Source organism: Mercenaria mercenaria, chromosome 4, assembly GCF_021730395.1.
Source record: "Mercenaria mercenaria strain notata chromosome 4, MADL_Memer_1, whole genome shotgun sequence".
NCBI lineage: Eukaryota > Metazoa > Mollusca > Bivalvia > Venerida > Veneridae > Mercenaria > Mercenaria mercenaria.
In genome coordinates, this window is record NC_069364.1 from 38,544,870 (window position 1) to 38,563,945 (window position 19,076).

The 19,076-nt window shown below is 36.0% G+C and overlaps 1 protein-coding gene across 2 annotated transcripts in view; it reads left to right on the forward strand.

Annotated features, from left to right (window-relative positions):
• The window catches only part of LOC123552821 (nucleolar pre-ribosomal-associated protein 1-like), an 82,154-nt gene that overhangs the window by 46,378 nt on the left and 16,700 nt on the right, over window positions 1–19,076 (forward strand). For both annotated transcript variants that reach the window (XM_053540941.1, XM_053540942.1), the window contains exons 25-27: window positions 12,396–12,568; window positions 13,534–13,644; window positions 15,184–15,247. In XM_053540941.1, coding sequence (XP_053396916.1) covers window positions 12,396–12,568; window positions 13,534–13,644; window positions 15,184–15,247 — 348 coding nt within the window. The remainder of the gene's footprint in view (window positions 1–12,395; window positions 12,569–13,533; window positions 13,645–15,183; window positions 15,248–19,076) is intronic.

Genomic DNA, 19,076 nt, shown 5'->3' on the forward strand with positions numbered 1-19,076 from the left:
CAACAAATTATGTCTCCCCCAGGAGACATATTGTTTTTGCCCTGTGTGTCAGTTCGTCCGTCCGTCCGTACGTCACACTTCATTTCCGAGCAATAACTGGAGAACCATTTGACATAGAACCTTCAAACTTTATAGGGTTGTAGGGCTGCTGGAGTAGACGACCCCTATTGTTTTTGGGGTCACTCTGTCAAAGGTCAAGGTCACAGGGGCCTGAACATTGAAAACCATTTCCAATCAATAACTAGAGAACCACTTGACCCAGAATGTTGAAACTTCATAGGATGATTGGTCATGAAGAGTAGATGACCCCTATTGATTTTGGGGTCACTCCGTCAAAGGTCAAGGTCACAGGGGCCTGAACATGGAAAACCATTTCCGATCAATAACTAGAGAACCACTTGACCCAGAATGTTGAAACTTCATAGGATGATTGGTCATGAAGAGTAGATGACCCCTATTGATTTTAGGGTCACTCCGTCAAAGGTCAATGTCACAGGGGCCTGAACATGGAAAACCATTTCCGATCAATAACTAGAGAACCACTTGACCCAGAATGTTGAAACTTCATAGGATGATTGGTCATAAAGAGTAGATGACCCCTATTGATTTTGGGGTCACTCCATCAAAGGTCAAGGTCACAGGGGCCTGAACATGGAAAACCATTTCCGATCAATAACTAGAGAACCACTTGACCCAGAATGTTGAAACTTCATATGATGATTGTACATGCAAAGTAGATGACCCTTATCGATTTTGGGGTCACTCCATTAAAGGTCAAGGTCACAGGGGCCTGAACATTGAAAACCATTTCTGGTCAGTAACTTGAGAACCACTTGACCCAGAATGATGAAACTTCATAGGAAGTTTGGTCATGCAGAGTAGATGACCCCTAACGATTTTGGGGTCACTCTGTTAAAGGTCAAGGCCACAGGGGCCTGAACATGGAAAACCATTTCCAATCAATAACTTGAGAACCTCTCGACCCAGAATGTTGAAACTTCCTAGGATGATTGTTCATGCAGAGTAAATGACCCCTATTGTTTTTGGGGTCACTCCGTTAAAGGTCAAGGTCACAGGGGCCTGAACATTGATAACCAGTTCCGATCAATAACTTGAGAACCACTTGACCCAGAATGTTGAAACTTCATAGGATGATTGAACATGCAGAGTAGATGACCCCTATTGATTTTGGGGCCAGTCAATTAAAGGTCAAGGTCACAGTGGCCTGTTCATGTAAAATCATTTTTTGGAAATAACTTGAGAACCACTTGACCTACAATGTTGAAACTTATTAGGATGATTGGACATGCAGAGTAGATGACCCCTATTTATTTTGAGGTCACTTGATCAAAGGTTAGGGTCACAGGAGCCTGAACAGTGACTTGAGAACCACTAGGCCAAGAGTGTTGAAATTTAGCGGGATGACTGGACATGCCAAGTAGATGATCCCTATTGCAGCCAACCATCAGTGTCTCTTTGACTTTTGCTCCTGACCCCTATTGACTTCTTGCCTATAGGACTTTGCATTGGGGGAGACATGCGCTTTTTTACAAAAGCATTTTCTAGTTTTAATTGCTGAGTCTCTACAGCCAAAGAAACTCAAACATTTTAACTGCCGAGTCTCTTCAGCTACAAAAAAAAACAAAAACATGTTGACTGCAAAGTCTCTCCAGCAACAGAAACTGAAACATTTTAACTGCAAAGTCTCTTCAACTGCAGAAACTGAAATATTTTAACTGCAAAGTCTCTCCAGCTGCAGAAACTGCTACATTTTAAATGCAAAGTCTCTCCAGCAACAGAAACTGAAACATTTTAACTGCAAAGTCTCTTCAACTGCATAAACTGAAACATTTTAACTGCAAAGTCTCTCCAGCTGCAGAAACTGCTACATTTTAAATGCAAAGTCTCTCCAGCAACAGAAACTGAAACATTTTAACTGCAAAGTCTCTCCAGCTGCAGAAACTGCTACATTTTAAATGCAAAGTCTCTCCAGCAACAGAAACTGAAACATTTAAACTGCAAAGTCTCTCCAGCTGCAGAAACTGCTACATTTTAAATGCAAAGTCTCTCCAGCAACAGAAACTGAAACATTTTAACTGCAAAGTCTCTTCAACTGCAGAAACTGCTACATTTTAACTGCAAAGTCTCTCCAGCAACAGAAACTGAAACATTTAAACTGCAAAGTCTCTTCAACTGCAGAAACTGAAACATTTTAACTGCAAAGTCTCTCCAACTGCAGAAACTGCTACATTTTAAATGCAAAGTCTCTCAAACTGCAGAAACTGTAACATTTTAACTGCAAAGTCTCGCCAACTGCAGAAGCTGCTACATTTTAACTGCATAGTCTCTCCAACTGCAGAAACTGATAATTTTAAATGCAAAGTCTCTCCAACTGCAGAAACTGATACATTTTAACTGCAAAGTCTCTTCAACTGCAGAAACTGAAACATTTTAACTGCAAAGTCTCTCCAACTGCAGAAACTGCTACATTTTAAATGCAAAGTCTCTCCAGCAACAGAAACTGAAACATTTTAACTGCAAAGTCTCTTCAACTGCAGAAACTGAAACATTTTAACTGCAAAGTCTCTCCAACTGCAGAAACTGATACATTTTAACTGCAAAGTCTCTTCAACTGCAGAAACTGAAACATTTTAACTGCAAAGTCTCTCCAACTGCAGAAACTGCTACATTTTAAATGCAAAGTCTCTCCAGCAACAGAAACTGAAACACTTTAACTGCAAAGTCTCTTCAACTGCATAAACTGAAACATTTTAACTGCAAAGTCTCTCCAACTGCAGAAACTGCTACATTTTAAATGCAAAGTCTCTCAAACTGCAGAAACTGTAACATTTTAACTGCAAAGTCTCGCCAACTGCAGAAGCTGCTACATTTTAACTGCAAAGTCTCTCCAACTGCAGAAACTGATACATTTTAACTGCAAAGTCTCTCCAACTGCAGAAACTGATAATTTTAACTGCAAAGTCTCTCCAACTGCAGAAACTGCTACATTTTCACTGCAAAGTCTCTCCAACTGCAGAAACTGCTACATTTTAACTGCAAAGTCTCTCCAACTGCAGAAACTGACATTTTAACTGCAAAGTCTCTCCAATTATGGAAACTGAAACATTTTAACTGCAAAGTCTCTCCAACTGCAGAAACTGATACATTTTAACTGCAAAGTCTCTCCAATTATGGAAACTGAAACATTTTAACTGCAAAGTCTCTCCAACTACAGAAATGCAAACATTTTAACTGCTGAGTCTCTCAAAAATAGAAACTCAAACATTTTAACTGCTGAGTCCCTCCAATTAAAGGCTTCCTTGACTATTCGTCGAAAAACATTTGGTCGAAAAGACATTAGATAGAAAGGACAATTAGTCGAGTGTACAATTGGTCTCATAGGACTTTATGTCGAATGAATATTTAACAGAATTTTTGTCGAATTTGGTCGAATTTAGTCGAATTTAACTTACCCATTTTGCCGATATGTTTACAGTTTTCAACTCGATTAAAGTAGACTCAGCTTGAATCATCATCAAATATTTATTCATCATAACTTAACCTCAACTCTATTTGAACAGTACACAATATACTGTTAAAAAATCACATGTTACATTACAATTGATGACAGCAGCACTTGAAATTCCATTTAAATAACATTGTCTAGATACACCATAAAGTCAATATTTGATGTTAAAGCTTATTCCCTTCAGAAAATCCAAGACCGGATTATGATTTCTCTTTTGTGAACATAATTCATCTAATATTCTTTCTAATCAAAAGGACTTTAGGGAATCAACAACAAACAACACCTTTAGGCGTTTACTGATCGTTTAATTTGAGTAATTATCAATAATAATTTATTTTCGACCAAGTGTCGTGGCCTGTTAATTTTATCGACTAATTGTCGCATTCTGCATAATGCCCATTAGGCATAATGTCTTTTCGTCCATTTGCCTGTTCGACCAAATGTGTTTCAACGAAATGTCGTGCACCCCAATTAAAGACACTCTAACATTTTAACTGCTAAATGTCTCAAACTATAGAAACTCAAACAGTTCAACTGCTGAGTCCCTCCAATTAAAGACAGTCTTAACATTTTAACTGCGTAATGTCTCAAACTATAGAAACTCAAACAATGCAACTGCTGAGTCTCTCCAGTTAAAGACACTCTAACATTTTAACTGCTAAATGTCTCAAACTATAGAAACTCAAACAATTCAACTGCTGAGTCCCTCCAATTAAAGACAGTCTAACATTTTAACTGCTAAATGTCTCAAACTATAGAAACTCAATTCAACTGCTGAGTCTCTCCAATTAAAGACACTCTTAACATTTTAACTGCGTAATGTCTCAAACTATAGAAACTCAAACAATTCAACTGCTGAGTCTCTCCAATTAAAGACACTCTTAACATTTTAACTGCGTAATGTCTCAAACTATAGAAACTCAAACAATTCAACTGCTGAGTCTCTCCAATTAAAGACACTCTTAACATTTTAACTGCGTAATGTCACAAACTATAGAAACTCAAACAATTCAACTGCTGAGTCTCTCCAATTAAAGACACTCTAACATTTTAACTGCTAAATGTCTCAAACTATAGAAACTCAAACAATTCAACTGCTGAGTCCCTCCAATTAAAGACAGTCTAACATTTTAACTGCTAAATGTCTCAAACTATAGAAACTCAAACAATTCAACTGCTGAGTCTCTCCAATTAAAGACACTCTTAACATTTTAACTGCGTAATGTCTCAAACTATAGAAACTCAAACAATTCAACTGCTGAGTCTCTCCAATTAAAGACACTCTTAACATTTTAACTGCGTAATGTCTCAAACTATAGAAACTCAAATTCAACTGCTGAGTCCCTCCAATTAAAGACAGTCTAACATTTTAACTGCTAAATCTTTCCAACTAAAGAAGCGCAAACATTCTTACTGCTTAGACTGTCAAACTATAAAAGATAATAGGAAAGGGTAGATTTCTTTGAAGCACAGAGCACCACAAACACAGTCTGAGAGCCATGCATTTGCAAAGTAGGCCCACAACAAAAATAAGCTTTAACGGAAAAACATTATAGATGGATTGCTTCAAAAATCCAACAAGTACATTTTAATTTTATGAAAAATTTAGATAGTTTGGGAGGAATGGGTAAGTGGTAGAAATGGGTGTAGGGGAGGGTGTTGAAGGGGAAAGTAGAACAAGGATGAATATACAAAGGGAATGCTACGTTCCTTACTCACAGTTACACTGCAACTTAAACCACATTTTAACTGCTGAGTCTCACCAATTAAAGAAATTCGACAATTTCAACTTCAATTTCAAATTACAATATCAATCATGACTTCCCCCCAGAAACTGTACAAGCTAGGAAACTTAGAGCAGACTATCCTGAAAGTAAAGTGGGCATCGTTTAATCCCTGCCAAAATCATTATGGATGGCAAAACTGTAGCCGATATGTTCCCCAAATGGAACCTCATCATGCAAGGCAATGGCATTGACGTTGGAAAAACAGTAGTTACTTAAGAAATAATATATCTCATCCAGTGATTTGTCGTTGAATAAAATCATTGTTTGGAGTTGAGATGCGAAAGAATTATATCACGAGGGTGCAGTCCGAGTGATATAATAATACACATCTGAATGACAAACAATTTTATTCAAGAGCAAATCACTAATTGAGATATGTTATTTCGATTCTAACACGTTACCAAGTATTTTTAAGTACAGTGAATTGGTGTAAAATAACACAAAGTCATGTTACAATAATATTTCTCACACACAATCTCACAATTCTTGTGCATAGATACATTGTCAAGTAACAACCTGCCAAGCGCATATCAAATGCAGGAGCATAGCCCTGTTGGGTCTCCACCGAGCAGCTGCCATGTGCCTCGGCAACTACAGTCGCAATCTCCCCATCACTGTGGACTGTATAATCACGCTCCAGATTGCAACGCCGCATCAAAGGAAGGCAAGAATATATAGGACACTGGACCTGAACCCGTCATTAACAGGCCTGATATATGCCACCTGTTGCGACGAAGATTGGCTATCAAACTCACTGGGATAGCAATGAGGTTGATTCTGGCATGAATACTCTGCCAAATTCTATTGAATTTGGTTGTCCCAATGTTAATGGACTTAAAAAGTATCTCAATAACTCTCATTTTTGTGAATTTATACATACGTATGATATATTTTGTGTTTCGGTACACACCTTGACTGTACTGATATCGTTAATATGAATGGTTATGTATTTTTCTCGAAACATAGAAGTCAAAAGTATAAGCGCAAATCTGGAGGTATTGGGATTTATGGGTGTAAACAATAAGCGCCCTTTATTACAATACTTGAGAATATCTACAGACTGGGTCTATACTAAAATAAATGAAAATATTATTGTCGGACCTATTTATCTTCCGCCAGAGAACTCTGGTTTCTTTAACAATGATGATTTAAATGATTTAGAAAATAAAATAACGCAAATGTGCAGCAACTATAGACATGTCTTCCTGACTGGAGAGACGAACTCTAGAGTAGCAAAATGAAAAGATTTTGTTATGACTGATCCTTTTTATCTCACCTGTCATGTAACTTTTGTGATCACTCTTTGTCTGTCGTCCGTCCATCCACAATTTCTTGTAAACAATATAGAGACCACATTTTGCAATCAATTTAAATAATAATAATAATGATAAAGACTTTATTTAAATGAGGCTACATATTCGCCAAAACAATCTTCCATATATGCCTCAACATTTTTACAAGGTATTTACATCAAATAATGTTTACCAAAGACATAGTAATATTATAAAATACAGAATATATAATTACAAAATGAAATAAACACAAATGCTTATCATTCTTAAAAAAAACTCTAAAAAACAAAGTAGGTTATTCGCTGGTCGTGTTAGAATCCAGATTATAGTTCCAGAATAAGAAAGTGATTTTCAATAAACCTCAAGATTAGGCTTAGGAATATGCAGATTAAGATTATTTGTTGATCTGAGATTTAAGTTATATAATGCGGAAGCAAATTGAAATTTTCCTGTCATGTAGCATGGTGAGTTTTCTTCCTCTACTAATGTAAATACTGACAGCGCATGGAATTTGACAAATGATAAACAACCCGGCGCGTACCGGAGGATGCGCCAAGATTCCAAGTCACACGCCCATAGCACCCATCAACAATAAATGACAACACCCGAGAAACCCAGAATACAGGGAATCTGTTCACTCTAAGTAGGATACAAGGGGGATTTTTTCCCAAATGCGATATAATAACCCTGTTGACTTAAAATTTTGTTCTTTGAACATGAATGGTCACAGTGACCCTGAACAATTAAACGGTTTCCGGATGATAACTCAAGAATGCTTGGGTCTAGGATCATGAAAGTTGATAGGGAGGTTTGTAATGACCAGCAGATGACCCCTGTTGATTTTGAGGTCAGTATGTCAAAGGTCAAGGTCACAGACCTGGAACAGATAAACGGTTTCTGGATGATAACTCAAGATTGCTTGAGCCTAGGATCATGAAAGTTGATAGGGAGGTTAGTCATGACAAGCAGATGACTCGTATTAATTTTATGGTCAGTAGGTCAAAGGTCAAGGTCACAGTGACCAGGAATAGTAAAACGGTTTACGGGCAATAACTCAAAAACACTAGGGCCTCGGATCAGGAAAATTGATAGAGGGTTTGGTCATAACCAGCAGATGACCCCAATTGATTTTGAGGTCATTAGGTCGAAGTTCAAGGTCACATTGGCCAGGAACAGTTTAACAGTTTCTGGATGATAACTTGAGAAGGCTTAGGCCTAGGGTCATGAAAGATCATAGAGGTTTATCATGACCAGCAGATGGCCCCTATTGATTTTGAGGTCAAGGGTCAAGGTTACAATGACCCGGAACATTTTAACCCTTTATTAATAATGATAATAATAATAACGACTTTATTTATAGTTTGATAACATATTTGGCTATACCAATCTACAATATGGTGCACATGGACCTTTCCAGACAATAACTTGAGAACGCTTGGGCCTAGGATCATGAAACTTAATAGGGAGGTTGGTCATGACCAGTAGATGACCCCTGCAGATTTTGAAGTCAGTTGGCCAAAGGTGAAGTCACATTGACCCGTAACAGTTAAACCCTTTCCGGACGATACTTTGAGAACGCTTGGACCTAGGATCACGAAACTTAATAGGGAGGTTGATCATGACCAGCAGATGACCCCTGTTGATTTTTAGGTTGGATTGACTGAACAATTACAATGTTTGCCCATAACCTATGTGATGCTAAGATTCTCTGATTGTTGCTAAACAATGCCTACGGATTGTTTACTCCTGACAGACCAGAAGCTGAACACAGAATGGCTGAATACCAAAGCTTTCATGTATATTTTAGGTAAAATATGTAACATTTAGATAAAATTATGACCTGTTATGTAAGTACCTTTGAAAATTAAATTTCCGTCTTTCAAAATTTAATTAATGGTGTTTAGCTGACAGCAATCTGTCATCATTTGCCTTCAAAATCGCTCTTCATAGAATCGAACCAAGGCCTGAGGCTGCCAACCTGGATCTCTGACCTGTTATACTTCTTTGATTTATTGAGCAAACTCCTGTGCTTCCATCCTGGATGCACTGTAATCCCATGTGAAAATGTGTTTGCCTTGGGAGAATAAGTTAAGATATCTGTCTGTCTGTCTGTCTTGTTCCATACACAACCACAAATGAAACCAGTTTTATGTATTGATTGTTTTCCTGTGAAAAAGCCACATTCTTCCTGATCAGTGCTGCATTCACAAGTTGTCAGATCTATAACACCCACCATAAAGTTCTCAAAGTTTGCAGTAACGATTGTATCATCCTCTATGTACAATGATATTGGCATTTTTATATCCTCATGTCTGTAAACATTTTGTACTTTACCTTCAGTTGTCATTGTTACAACACAGTTTCCCTTTCTATCTGTTATACAGAATAGTGCCTTTGCTTCATAGAAGGCAATATAAGCAGGTTGTTGAAATACCCTGTCCACTGTTAAATCTAATGAAGTATTCTGAATGACAGTACCTGTCATATCAAGAATCAGAACTTTGGCAGGTCTGTTGCAAGCAACAATCAGCTTTTCCTGAGCATATTCTATACCCTCACACCTAGCATCAACACTTATGTCTTTACTTACTGTAATCTTTTCATCTGCAACAGATAGAATTTGGATTTTCTTTTCATTAGGCATTGTAACAGCAAACTTACTTTCATCAAGTATGACAATATCCCATGGGCAAGATGTGAGTCTTTCTTCAGAAACAAACTTGCCTTTCTCTTTGCTATATAGCCTGACACGGTTGTAGATGGTATCTAGGACTATCAATCTGTTGTCAGATAAAGCGACACCTTTAGGCATTCCATATTCGGGATAATTTCCGTATGAACTTCTCAGATCCTCGGCTGATTCCCCTTCTTCGTGTATACACAGTTCACCAAGGGCATCAATATTCTTAAGCATGCTTGTCAAGAATTCATTTGGAACAAAGGAATATTTCCTTACTTTGCCATTCTTCCTTACTGTATCCAGTTCCTGTTCTAAAGTTTTTACTCTCTCTTTACTTTTGTTTATTGCAATGAAAAGCTGCTTGCTTTGTTTTGTCTCTTCAAGAACTTGTATGTCATCTTTCAGATTTTGAAGATCTTCTTTAGCACTTGCTACTTTTTCTTGTAGACCATCAATCCTGTTGATATCACTTTTCTCCTTGTCTTCTGCTTCTTTCATTATTTGTTGTCGAAGCAATTCAAATTGCTGGTTTATTTTCTTCTGAAATTCATTTATGTGAGAAATAGCAGCTGCTGTACAAGAATTACTGATTTCAATGTTCTGTCTTGCAATTTTTATCTGCCGTTCAAGGTCTGTGTTTATTTCATTCAGTTTTTTGCAGAATTGTTTGTACTGGTTAGAGATTTCCATCCCTTTTGCAATATCTGCTAGGGTACATATTTCATGACAGGGCTTGTGTTCTATGATCATACAAGAGTTGCAGCCAACTGTCTCGTGAGTTTTGCAGTAATATTTCATTATCTCACCTTCATGCTTGGAACAAATTTCTGATAGACTACCTGTGACCTTTCTCTTCGGGATTTCATTTTTCCCTAGCAATCTGTGGTGACGTGATGGTTTTGGAAGACAGTGATACTTGAAGCACTGGTCACACAGGTAGTGTTGACACTCCACACAGAATCCTTCTGCTGGTTTTACCTCACCATCCTCTTCACAAGGGTCACAATATATTTTAGATTCCACGTCCTCTGTTTTAGTAGCAATATTTTTGTCAGTTAAAACCATCCCAGGTACACTGTTAGCCATTTTGAAAATTTTATGTTCCAAACCATAGCACACAGTCAGCTGAAGTTTTATCTTAAAATTTTGATGATATTATTTACCAGGTGTGTTTCCATCCTTATATTCTGACTTTTTGAGCTACATTTTTTTTAAGAAGTTATGTTCATATAATTCTCGCGGCTTATGACATTCTTTTTTAATAATGAAAATCTGTCCTTGACTGATAAAGATATCATTATATCAATAATCGGCTAAAGTTTCCTTACTTACAATGTTCAGCAAACACAAAAGATTCTTATCACGAAGGAACAGAAATGATATGCCCTTCAAACTTCAGCTCTTTACCTTACAAAACAGAAGCCAATATTACCTCCTTTACATAACACTGATAAGGGATAATCAATAATCAAGAATTAATCTTATATGGCTGATAAGCCTGACAGTCTTATCTGAACAGAGGTTTTGGCATTATTTTGTGATTACACACACTTATGTTAATAATATCAGTATTTTGAAATTGTTATCCCCGACCAAAGGTGGAGGGATACAGTTTTGGCATTGTCCGTCCGTCCATCTGGAGCCATGTCTAGGAAGTGGTTGGGAATATTTAAATAAAACTTCATATACATGTTCACCACAATAGGGAAATGCAGCCCATTAAGTTTCAGCCAGATTGCACAAGTAACATTACAGTTATGGCCCTTAGAAGTTTCTAGTGTTAACTATAATTTATAGGGTACTATAAATATGACAATTTCTGCTTCATAACTTGTGACCTATTTGACCTAGAACTATGAAACTTAAACTGAATTTAGTTCACCATAATGTTGTAGTGCACTCACAATTTCATCAGGGTCTCTTTTGTAATTCAAAGTTTAAAACTCAGTAGGTAGAGCGTCGGTCTACGGATCGCGGGGTCGCGTGTTCGATCCTCGGGCTGGGCGTATGTTCTCCATGACTATTTGATAAACGACATTGTGTCTGAAATCATTAGTCCTCCACCTCTGATTCATGTGGGAAAGTTGGCAGTTACTTGCGGAGAACAGGTTTGTACTGGTACAGAATCCAGGAACACTGGTTAGGTTAACTGCCCGCCGTTACATGACTGAAATACAGTTGAAAAACGGCATTAAACCCAAAACAAACAAACAAACAAAAATTAAAGTTTAAAAATCCATATATTTGTACATAACAAACTAACAAATTGGTAGAATTTCATTAATTTAAAAAAGATGATAGGTAAGGGTAAATTTCTCGGAAGCACAGAGCACCAAAAACACACTAAACATGCACTGTGCTTCATGATTTTCGCATCATATCCTCTTTTGATAAACTTTTAAACCCATTTTACAAATATTTAATTAAAATAAGGACTGTGTTTAATTTTCTGAATTTTATAAACTACATCTCCATAGTATTCTGGGTGTGTAAGTCCAAGTTTTAAAAGTGTTTTTAGGTTAGTATTGTATTTTTCTAACAATTCTGACGATCTGTAGTAAAATTTACTGAAAGCTTTCCGTAGCTTATGATAATGGTAACCCTGTTGTAATAATTCCTTGTTGATATGAAGATTTCTATCATTAAAACATCTATCTTTTTTTTTTCCATGAACATTTATTATAAACATGTGAAGTTGTGTACTCACACTTGGTCACCCCCACCGCCCTGGTCTTTATTGAAAGAGTGAAACTATAAAATTTACATCAATTTTAAATCGGTGCTGCAATTTCCAGCATACTTTTTTGTCATATTTATATAGTAATTCTAAGTACTTACATTAAATAGTAATGATTGCTGATATTTCTCTGGTAATCATTTATTGAAAACTGACAGCCGTTTCTTGTCTCTCAACAAAATTCTGTGGGACTATTGAGTTCTAGAGAAGTTAAGATTGTATTGTGGAACTTTAAAAATTTCTTATCAGAAACAGCTTGCTCGAATTTGAAATAATTTCATACAAATATTCCTTATGCATGATCCTTATCCAGTTATGGCAATAGCATGCAAATCATTATCATATGTAAAATTCAAATACTGTTTTGAAGGTTTGCCTTTACAAAGCCACAGTCATTGAAGTTTAACGTCAGCCTGTTACAATCTGTATACCAACAAAGTGACATTGAACTCGGAGTTTCCATGGAAAACATTTCTGCAATAGTGATGAGTCATTCCTCGTTGTTGCCTGTGATGTTTGGAGAGCATGGTCAGGAGTGTAAAGGTGTGATATCCTAATAAGTATATATGTCATTTTTTTTTTTTTTGCATTACGGGATATAATCTGAAAGTTGTACACCTTGTATAAAGAGTTTATCTTTTGAATTCTTAGTATACTATGTGTATTATGTTAAGATATAACAATTCTGATGTTGATCCAGCCACTGCATTAAATTTTGAGCAAAAAATGAGCAGATATTCCTAAAGTTTAGTTAGCTAAGATTATCATAGTAGCTGTCTTTTTAGCTAACTTGAGCACAAAGTCTTATCACCCAATATCAGTCATTGGTTAATAACTGTTGTAACAACATCTGGTAGTAAACTAATCATCCACTTAAACCAGTCTTCACAGGAATAGTTCATGGCTGTACACTTTCAAATTTTTTAAATGCATTACATGCAAAACTCTTGTTGCCCTGGTGACAGAAATAAAAATCTTAAAAACTCTTTTTGTTGGAAAAAGATAGCTTGATTTTGAAATATTCTAACAAAGTCGTATCTTGGATGACCCTCTTCCAGGACTGTTAAAAACATTATTCCCAAATACCAGCAAGCATGGCCACCAGGGTTGAAACCTGTTTCATTTATTGTGATGTAGACAGTCATTGGCTTGATGGATAATAACAACTGTTATTACATGATTCCTTATATAAGTACCAGTCAATAGTCTGTGCTATAAGCCAGTTTATATTCTACACATGTTTACTGGGCTAATAAGCCAAATATTTAAAAATGAATTTCTATTGTCGTGTAATAAAACACTAACTGAATGACTTGCTGACCAATAGTCAAAACTATAGGCCTTCACTAAGTTCAGTCATTCAGACTTTGGGCAATAGTTTTGACTATTGACTGGCAAGCCATTCAGAAAGTGTATAATACCATATACCTTCTTGCTTAAGACTATATAGAAGTCAAAAACACTTTGGTGAAACATGTTTACTATTGACTTGTTAAAACATATTTCAGACCTGTTGGTAAGCTTGATTTTGGTACTGACGGAGCTGTGCCCCACTTCTTGTCATTCCGATCATATTGGTGTTTTTCTAGGGGCATACAGGGCCTCTCTTTCACTTACAGGTTTGTTGTTCAGTTTATGCTTGTTAGATTTGCCTTTTCTTTTACAAGATTTTATACTTGATTTCTTTTAACTCTAAAACAAAACCTTTTTAAAACTGTAAGGGTAGTAGTAGTATTTTTTCAGTTTTTATGATACATGTATTTCAAAAAATATTTCATTAGAATATTTTCTCTCGTATATTGAAGCCATTTTGAGCTATGCACTTTTGAATTCATTTGTAACTTAATCCATATGAAACTTTTATTATACTGTGAAATTTCTTTGGTATGAAAATCTGTGGTTTTGCTCTAAAAGGCTACATTGTGGGGATATGAATTTGTGAATTTCATACATTGAACAGTCATAAAATGAAAGGAAATTTGACCTGTTCTGTGGGATTTATTTTCTAGGATTTACTTGCATAGAACTTTAGTTCTCCACAAATGTTAATGATTTCACATATTTCTTAGATAGCATAAAAAGCAATGTATACATGATTATAAAAAAATATTACACTGGGTGTCTGCTTTTGTCCCAGTTACGCAAAGTCATCTATGTCAGTGCATCTATTTAGTCATTTGAGCACTAAGTGCTTATTGTAAGCTGAGCTGTCTGGCTTCAGGCGTAATCAGTAGTTTGTCTATTGAGGTCACAATTCTTTAGGTCACAATTTTGGCCCAGTCTTAATGAAATTGTTCAGAATGTTTCCCTTTCAAGTTCATAACTCGGTCATCGAGGTCAGGAAATAGGTTAACACATTTTCTATTAGATTTTCATAAAACTTTGTCAGCTTGTTTATCTATATAAAATCTAGGTCAAGTCTGAATCTGGATGATCTGTGGTAAAAGCTAGGTCGTGAGGTAAAATCATAGAAAAACCAACAACAGTCTATAGGTCATATTTTCTGTCTGATCTTCTGAAAACTTTGTCAGAATGTTTACACCAATACAATCTCAAACAAAGTAGAAACTGGATTGTCTGTGATTAAAAACTAGATCTTTAGATAAAATCATAGAACAAACAGCATTTTCTACCTTATGTTTATGAAACTTTTGTAATAGTAGTTGTCTTAAACACTTCTACTAGTAGGTTAAGTAAGAAACTGGGTTAACTGAGGTTAAGAACTAGGTCACTAGATGAAATCATACAAGAACGTTGTTTATAGACAACATTTTAAATCTGATTATCGGAATTTTTGCCTTCATAAAATTAAGGTCAGGTTTTAAACTGTCATAATAGGTTAAAATACTAATTCACTAGATTTAATCATAGAACTTTGTTACCATGCTCTACCTGAGTTACATAAAACATCGTCAAAATGTTTGTTGTTCCAATTTATGTTTTTAATGATATCTAGTTCAAATTGAAGTTAATTTTAATGAAATCTAGTTCAAATTGGATACTAGGTCATTTGGGGTATGAACTGAGTGATACAAGCCCTTCATGACCCACTTGTTTAGTTTATTTGCATTTTAAGCATTGTACAATGATGTATATTATTGTTTCATTATTAAGAAGTACAGTAGGATTACTTGTATACAAATTTTTTTTTTTTCTAGATCAGAAAATACTGAAGTTGATGCACCTTTATGAAAAACATGAGATCTCTTTCTCAGATTACAAGTGAGTATTTTGTTATTTTAATACTCGAAAGGATTACAAATAAACCATGCTTTATACCTTTTAATTACTACACGGTAGTATTTCATATTACAATGTTAATATCTTTATATATCATAAACCAAACAAATAAAACATTTACTAAAAGAACAAAATGTTGGGTATTGTATTGGCCGCTCAAAAACATATACTTGACAAGGTATCTCGCCAAGTATGTGATAACGTAACCGGAAGGAGACCAGGCGCGTCTTGCAAATATCTGCAAACTATTTACACAAACTCTGCACTGTCACAAATAATTTACACTCTCATTAAGTGGTAGCAATACTGCTTTATTTCAACATAACGTAACTCTGTACTGTCGGACATAGCGAGGTAGCAATACTTGACTAGCTTTAACATAATGTGGCAATGCACGGCAACTTCGGGGCCAGTAGTCACGGCATGATAGTTACCAGACACGACCAGGTATCCGGAAATGACGAGTCACCACATACCAAAACCACTGCGTGAAGGAAAGCAGTAAGTTGCATGCTAGAGGGTTGATAACGCAATACAAAGCAATACGCAATACAAAACTAGATTTCGCCAAGTACTATGGGCAAAACCTATTCAACCCTAGCCACATAACATCATAAGAGTAACCACATAAGAGTAACACACGCCGAAAATACAGTGCTTGTAACTTATCGCCAGACAATAGATGTATTAAACTTATGAAACAATATTTGTTTCCATTATAATTATCAGTTTATTGTAAACTAATGTAAGCAGACACGCCTGATCACCTTCCGGTTTATAGAATTTTCCGCCACAATAAATTTAAACAATTTATCCCCCAAAATTCTATTTAGTAAAATGTGCATTCTATATACGAGGTTTTAACATGGAAGATTCAGCTTTTAGGTTTACTATTTGTTTTACTTATATTAATTTCCTAATTGAATCCCTTAAGTAATCTATGTAGAATTCTAGTCCGACGAGATTTAAATGAACGCCGTCGTTTCTAAAAATTGCTGTTTCCGCGTCAATGTCGGGGCTGATGACGTCACTTCTCCCGGACTCGGTTACTATTTTCCGCGCAATGCGGTTAAGGCGTTTCCTTTTCTTTTCAATTGGCTTTTTCCCGCCAAATGCCCCTTGCCAATTTTGCCTCTGCAGTATATCTACCCAGACTATTGTTGTATCTGGGAATCACGGGTATGAAACGTTGCCTGCGGCACAAAATGTGCCGCACTGAAATGAAGGCATCGCGCTTCCGACGGCGCAGGCATTGCGCAGGATGTTTACAAAAATAACGAGCACGGTGAGAAAAATTGAATGTTTTTGGTTATTGTCTTGTTACAGTAAACACTTTTTAGAAATCGGGGAATGCAGCGGGATGTAGTTATGTCTTGCCGACAAATCCATGCCCAGTTTGTGAAGAAATATGTAATATTGTTATTTTGCGCGTGTTTTTCATCGGATACAGTAACGTGAAAATTACAAAAGCAGGGCATATTCCGAGTCATTTCACATCCTGCAGAAAAAGGAATGATGTATTTCTGTAGTATATTATAAAAAGACATGATATCTGATCGATTGAGATAAAATACATGTCAAGAAAAAGGCATAACCCCTCGTTCTGCCGACTTTTCAGTCCAGTGCCGCAGGCATCTCAATGGTGCCGCAGGCATCGCGAGAGGCGCAGTCATCTTGAATACCATCGTAGTCAGTAGTATGTGTAATTTCGACCAACTAACATGTATTAAAGTACAATAAAAAATCAATAACAATGCCATTATGGTGTTCCTCCAGTTATTGTGTAAGACAAAATTTTCTGAACCCGAACTTTGTAATATTAATAGCTATTTTGAGAAGTTTGAATATTTTTCCTCGCTGTTTTGTGGGATGGGGTCAGATCCCTTTCAGTTGAGAAAATCACGTCATTTTATATCGAACTGGGATTATTTCCCCTGAAATAACAATATTCAATTATCAAACATTTCCATTTGTAACAATTATTGATAGTTAGTTCAAATCAAGGTATGAAAACCAACATTGGAGCACAAAAACTGTCATAACTTTTGTCATTTTTCAACCAATTTTTTTGCTTTTGTTTCAGCATCAAGAGTTTTTTCTTTACAGTTCGGGCGTACTTTTTTTATAAGCGGTGAGCTGAATCTCTCCCCCCCCCCCCTCCAAAAAAAAAAAAAATAAAGAAAAGACATAAGGTATTGGTGAGAATCGCTATTACTGCGTTCCAGCGTTCCAAAAAAAAGGAACGCAAAAACAAATAAAAAATCGTAAAAACATGAAACTTCTTTGGCTCATCTCGCGCCATGTTTTTCTGTAACAGTACATCAGCACCAAATTTACTGTTAGGTCAAGATATTTAAATACGAACGAAGAATATTTAAAACTACTGTTCCCAAGTTTTGTGTGGAAAAGAACCAATGAAGTTGAGATCTTTCGAAAAATTTCTCCAAAAAGGGGCTTAACTTGTTTTAATTATTTCTGAAATTCTACAAAAATATTAACGTACTTTACTCACTCTTTGTCGTTCAAATATGATTTAGGTCTGTGCAATGACTGTACACATAAAGTTGACGTCTGACCATAAGGAGTTCTAAATCATTTTCTTTTCCCTTTAAATACACACTGAATGAACATCCATCTGAAAATATAAAATTAACAAGATACTTAACATTCGATAACTTCATAATTTGCTTCTTTTCCACATAAAATTTGTGAACAGTATCGTTTTAAGGGAAGTTTCATGTTTTTACGATTTTTTTTTGTCTTGTTTCGTTCCTTTTTTGCGGAAAGCCAAAACAGTGATTTTTTTGCCATTTCTTTTTTTTTCGTTTTTCTTTCTTTTTTGTTAGGGTGGGGGTGGGGAACTCAGCTCATCGCTAATCAAAATAGTCACCAAAACTGTAAAGAAAATAGAAACAACAATAGATCTACTTGATGCTGAAACAAAAACATCAAAACTGGCTGAAAAATGACAAAAGTTATGACAGTTTTGTTCTCCAATGCTGGTTTTCATACCTTGCTTTGAAGTAAGCAACAATGATTGTTACTAATGGTAATGTTTGGTAATTGAATATTGTTATTTTAGGAGAAAATAATCCCAGTTCGATATAAAATGACGTGATTTTCCCAGCTGGAAGCGACCTGGCCCCATTCCCCAAAACAGCGAGAAAAAATACTGCAAACTTCTTAAAATAGCTATTAATATTACAAAGTTCGGGTTCAGAAGAATTGTCTTACACAATAACTGGAGGAACAACATTGTTATTGATTTTTTTTTTGTACTTTAATACATGTTAGGTGGTCGAAATTACACATACTACTGACTAGAAATAGTATTCAAGATAACTGCGCCCCTCGCGATGCCTGCGGCACCATTGAGATGCCTGCGGCACTGGACTGAAAAATCGGCAGAACGAGGGGATATGCCTTTTCCTTGACATGTATTTTATCTCAATCGATCAGATATCATGTCTTTTTATAATATACTACAAAAATACATCATTCCTTTTTCTGCAGGATGTGAAATGACTCGGAATATTCACTGCTTTTGTAATTTTCTCGTTACTGTATCCGATGAAAAACACGCGCAAAATAACAATATTACATATATCTTCACAAACTGGGCATGGATTTGTCGGCAAGACATAACTACATCCCGCTGCATTCCCCGATTTCTAAAAAGTGTTTACTGTAACAAGACAATAACCAAAAACATTCAATTTTACTCACCGTGCTCGTTATTTTTGTAAACATCCTGCGCAATGCCTGCGCCGTCGGAAGCGCGATGCCTTCGTTTCAGTGCGGCACATTTTGT